Here is a 5,036-nt window from a genome sequence, read left to right as displayed (position 1 = left end):
TCTTCAGCCTAGAAAAGTGCAGGCTCAGGGGTGATCTGGTGGCCACCTATAAGTTTATCGGGGTGCTCATCAGGATCTGGGGGAACATCTGTTCACCAGAGCATCCCAAGGGATGACAAGATCGAATGGCCACAAACTCCGCTGCGACCGATTCAGGCTGGACATAAGAAAGAACTTCTTCACTGTCCAAACCTCCAAGTTTTGGAATAGACTGCTACCAGAGGCAGCTCAAGCACCCACTCTGAATGCCTTCAAGACACATTTGGATGCTTATCTTGCTGGGATCATAGGATCCCTGCTGACTTCCTGCCCATGGGGCAGGACTCGATGATCTCCTGGGGTCCCTTCCAGCCCAATTGTCTATGAAATCCATGAACTCTTTCATCAACTACACATTGTTATTATCAAAATCTGGAAAATAAATTCCCAGTGACTTGAGTGATGCCAGAATTGTTACCATATTCAAGAAAGGAGATAGATCAGACTGCAGAAATGATCATGGTATTCCTTCTTCTACATAGCTGGAGATCAAGATCCGTACATATATTCTCCTCAAGAGACTCACTTTCCTTGCCAAGGAGATTCTATCCAAATCCCAGTGTGGTTTCAGACCACTCACTCAGAGGTGCAACTGATGTGATCTTTGTTGCTAGACAGCTGTAGAAGAAGTTAAGATTTTGGTGTTGTTCACAGCGTATGGCCTTCCTTGACCTAAGACCTTTGATTCAAATCAGTTAGAGAGACCCTATGGAAGATCCTGATGAGATCTGAATGCCCGCCAAAATTTGTTACCATTATCAGACTTTTTCACAACAACGTGACAGGAATTATCCTAAGCAATGGCTCAGAAATGCATCCCTTCATTATTAAAACTGGAATCAAGAAATGCTGTGTACACCAAGGAGTACACCAATACTTTTTTCCACCTCTATCACAACTATTCCACATCTCATTCCTGAGACGCTTCCAAAATCATACCTTTGATTATCATGACACAGGACCTAAACTCAACTTGTTTACCAGGCAGTTGTGATTCCTACCTTGTTGTATGGGTGTGAAACTTGGATGACATGGGAAAAGCCTGAAAGCTTTCAAATGTTACCATCAGTGGTGTTTGGAAAATCCTCCATATCAATTGGAAGGAGAGAACAACAAATGCCAGTATTCTGGTTCAAGCAAACACCTCCAGCATTAGCACCATGTTTATACAGCACCAGTTCATCATGTCGTAACGATGCCTGACAACCAGCTCCCAAAACAGGTCCTACACTCCCAACTCACCAGTGATCACTGCTTCAGAGGTGGGCAAAAGAAGAAAGTCAAGGACACCTTGAAAGCCAATCTGAAAAAGTGTAATATTAACATCAATACCTGGGAGACTCAAGTAGTGAATTGTTCCCCATGGTGCCAAGATGTATGACAAAGCCTCAGTCATTTTGAGCAAACGCACCTCACTAGGGAGGTGGACAGATGAAACAAAGGAAAGAGCTGTAACCTGACATCACCAGGATCTACTCCTTACTCTGGGAACTATTTGTCAGACCTGCTGTTGAACATCTGGATCTCAGATTGAGTTACTCAGTCATCTATGGACTCACTGATGACGTTCCTATTTACTGGAAGACTGTCATCCTCATATCAAGGGTCTGATGATGAGACGTTCCGGAACTTCACAGCTCTGGTGGTCGGAAACTATTTTCTGATTTATTCATGGTCAATTTACATCTATTTGTTCTGTGCCAACATTGTCCTTTAATTTTAATGGTTCTTCTCATTCCCTCCAGCATTATTTCTCCTCCCCACTGTATTTATAGAAAGTAACTGAATTCCCCATGGTCTTTTAATCTCTTCTCACTGCCATCCCATTTCTATGCACCCAGATGAATAAATAAAAAGCATTTCAGTGATCCCTACCAGCCACCTATGTTAGCAATACAATAGTATGCTGCTATTTAAATAAGTATTGTCAACAACAACAAAAAATCAAGGTTAAACTGAAAGAAATTATATGAAAAACAATCTGTTTCTAGTATCTCCTTTGTGCATGAGACAGGACTTTCTTTGCAGTCAGCCATGGGTGCCCTATTGACTATATTGGTTTTCCCACACAGCAACAAGGCAGCAAATTTCAAACAATGTCTCCAAGTTGGAAACTGTTTTAAAAGCTCATTTTCCAGACTGAATCATTAGTATAACTAGGTATTCTTGGAGCGAAAGAAAGTTCCAGCTGGAGAGATGTCAATAATCCTCACCCTGACTGAAAGGGCATGAAGACAGCAGAGATTGTGTTCTCAGTTTTTAGGGTCTACGGTGAAGTGGACTACAGGTTTGCTAGATAAACAAAGGATACCTTCTGGGCAATCTAGAACTGCATTAATAGTGTGCTCTAGATCATATGAGCAAGCTCGCTCTTGTCATTGGATTAGTATGTCTGACTGCGTCAAATTCCTCTTTAGCTATTCCATTGCAAGTATCTGCTTAAGTTAGATCGGTAGTTACCTGGTTGGCCTGCTAATGATGCTTCTGCCTTGGTTAAAGTCTCCAACATGCCTTCTGTTAGGTCAGGACATTTTCCAATTACAGCATAACCATTCCAGATATACATCATTTCCTAAGAGAAACCAGAGAACATGAACCTCATTAATCTGGCAGTGAAGAGATGAAGTTAGCAAATTTAGATTTTCTCAACAAAGTGCAAAAAATATCACAAGTCTCTTACTAAAAGCAGATATTACTGATAATATGTTGTCAGTGTGATTGATCATTGTGAGCATTTTTGTTGGAAGAGATTTACGAAGCCCCATCTAATTCAACTCTACGCCAGTGCAGATCATTGAGTAAAACATCAACCCCATCTCTGTAGTTGATGAGGACAGCTACCAAGTTGAGAGACTAAAGGAATAGATAACTCAAAGGCTGCATCCCTTCATTAATTTCCCTTCTTGGTCTGTGGTTCTAATGAAGACCAGGTTATTAATAACTAATAGTTATGCCTTATTAGTTCCTCAAATCCACCAGTCTTTACATTAACCTACAGAATTCTACAGCATGGATATATTTCTTTATTAAATCCCTGGGGCTTGTTTAAAAAAAATCTATGGAAAGCATCTCTTTCTTATTAAATTGTGTAAATTTGGGAGATACATTCTACTGAACCCAACTGGTTTAATTTCCATCTGATTCTACACGGCTTTTCCGTGGGTGTGTTTCACTGGGTTATATAAAATAAACCTACTGTTCCCTTCCAACTTCTCATATAAGATGTTCCCATCACAACAACCATTACAAATAGCACTAGAAGCAAAGTTAAGGAAGGAACCATCACGCAGACTTACAACTTCCCATTTCACATTTTCCAAAAGCTTTGCTTAATTTGAATGTCTTAATGTAAATGGCTCTTATTCTTCAGCATCTGTATAACAGTAGTTTCATTTGAGAGCTGTCTGTATAGGAACACGTTAATGTAGGTGGATTACGCAGTGCTTTAACGCAAGAGCACTCCTGCTTTAGCTGAGCTATTCTGCAATGATACTGGAGGCTATGCTGTACTTGCTTGTTTCTAGTCAAGATTCAGTTACTAAGATGGGTAAAAAAGTTCTCAGGCTGCATTTATTCCATACATTAAATCAAAATATTTTAGGCTAAATCTAAGTTAACAACCTACTTCTCACCAGCTAATTCCTTCACATGCAATCAAGTCCTATAATTGACAGGAACTCAGTTAAAATTCTGCACCCCAGTCCCACAAATCCCCTGGTGTTTAACTGTTAGGGAGTGCCACCTGCTGCCTTGAGAGTGGAACCGCAGAAGAAGGAAACCAAAGACAGACTGTTCCAGTCCGCACTCAGCTACTGTCAGTGGGCGTGGACAGACATAACCATTCAAACATTTCAAAGGGCCCCCTGTACATGTGTGAAAAGTTCTCAGAATGGCTAAAGGGCTGCAGAGGAGGATCTTTTTATATGAAGTGCTATGTTGGAGCGCAGATATATGTTGTAGTCGCGTTGGTCTAAGAAACAGACAAATAAAACTCTTGGGCTAAAGGCAGTATCTTCTGGTGAGCTTCACTTTTTGTTACTTCTGGGCAGGCACAGGGGACCCATAGGTGCACCAGCATCCCACAGTGCTCTGCTCTCTGTTTTCCAGTGCCAGGTGCTTCAGCCCCAGCCCCCTCTACCTTTCCACTGGAAGGGGTTGGGGTGGACAGGTTCTGGGAATCTGGGGCTAGAATTCCTGTAGCAGGAGCCTCACACTACAACCAGAAGCATGCTGGGGTTCCCAGCATGGGCAGCAATCCCAGCATTATAGTGCATTCCCTGTACATCACTGCTCTGGCCCCTCCAATAGACCCCACACACCCATGCTGTCCCCAGAGCTTGGTCCTTCAGTCCCCGCCCCCCAAATCCTTTTCATAGTTGGTCGGGTCGGAAGGGACCCGAGTAGATCATCAAGTCTGACCCCCTGCCACATGGCATGCTGCTTTGTGATTGCAGAGGTTAACTTGCACCACTTGATTATATGGCAAGTCCCTGCTCTCTCTGCTGTGAAGGTTTATAGCTGAAGGCCAGGATTCAACCAATTCAGCAAAGCAAAATAGCAATTAGCAGACTATATACTATTCGGCTCATCTCTCCTGAACCATGTAAAGTCATTCTGTCTATCCGCTGTCAGTTCATCCAATTCAGTATACCTCCTAAGTGTTTTGTCTACTTCAGTTTAAATACGTTTATACACACGCTCTGAGGTGGCGGGGGGGAGTGACTAAGCTTACAAGCTTTAGTTAAACTCCCCTCACTACCATTTTTCAGTGGGGGGATGCTGATATAATGGCAAGCCATATGAGGAAAGACTGAGGGACTTGGGTCTCTTCAGCCTAAAAAAGAGAAGGCTGAGAGGGGACTTGGTAGCAGCTTACCGCTAGATCAGGGGAAAATATCAAGGGCTCAGAAAACAACTGTTCGCCAGGCCACCCCTGGGGAATACCAGGAGTAAGGCCATAAACTCCTGGAAGACCATTTCAGGCTTAACACTAGGAA

At 42.6% G+C, this 5,036-nt stretch overlaps 1 protein-coding gene across 2 annotated transcripts in view; it reads right to left on the bottom strand.

Annotated features, from left to right (window-relative positions):
• TTC39A (tetratricopeptide repeat domain 39A) overlaps window positions 1–5,036 on the bottom strand; it is a 112,427-nt gene that overhangs the window by 27,335 nt on the left and 80,056 nt on the right. For both annotated transcript variants that reach the window (XM_019501325.1, XM_019501324.1), the window contains exon 15: window positions 2,500–2,611. In XM_019501325.1, the coding sequence (XP_019356870.1) occupies window positions 2,500–2,611 (112 nt within the window). The remainder of the gene's footprint in view (window positions 1–2,499; window positions 2,612–5,036) is intronic.

Source organism: Gavialis gangeticus, unplaced genomic scaffold (assembly GCF_001723915.1).
Source record: "Gavialis gangeticus isolate Ggan-Ray unplaced genomic scaffold, GavGan_comp1, whole genome shotgun sequence".
Classification (NCBI taxonomy): domain Eukaryota; kingdom Metazoa; phylum Chordata; order Crocodylia; family Gavialidae; genus Gavialis; species Gavialis gangeticus.
This window is presented reverse-complemented; position numbering and strand designations above follow the sequence as displayed.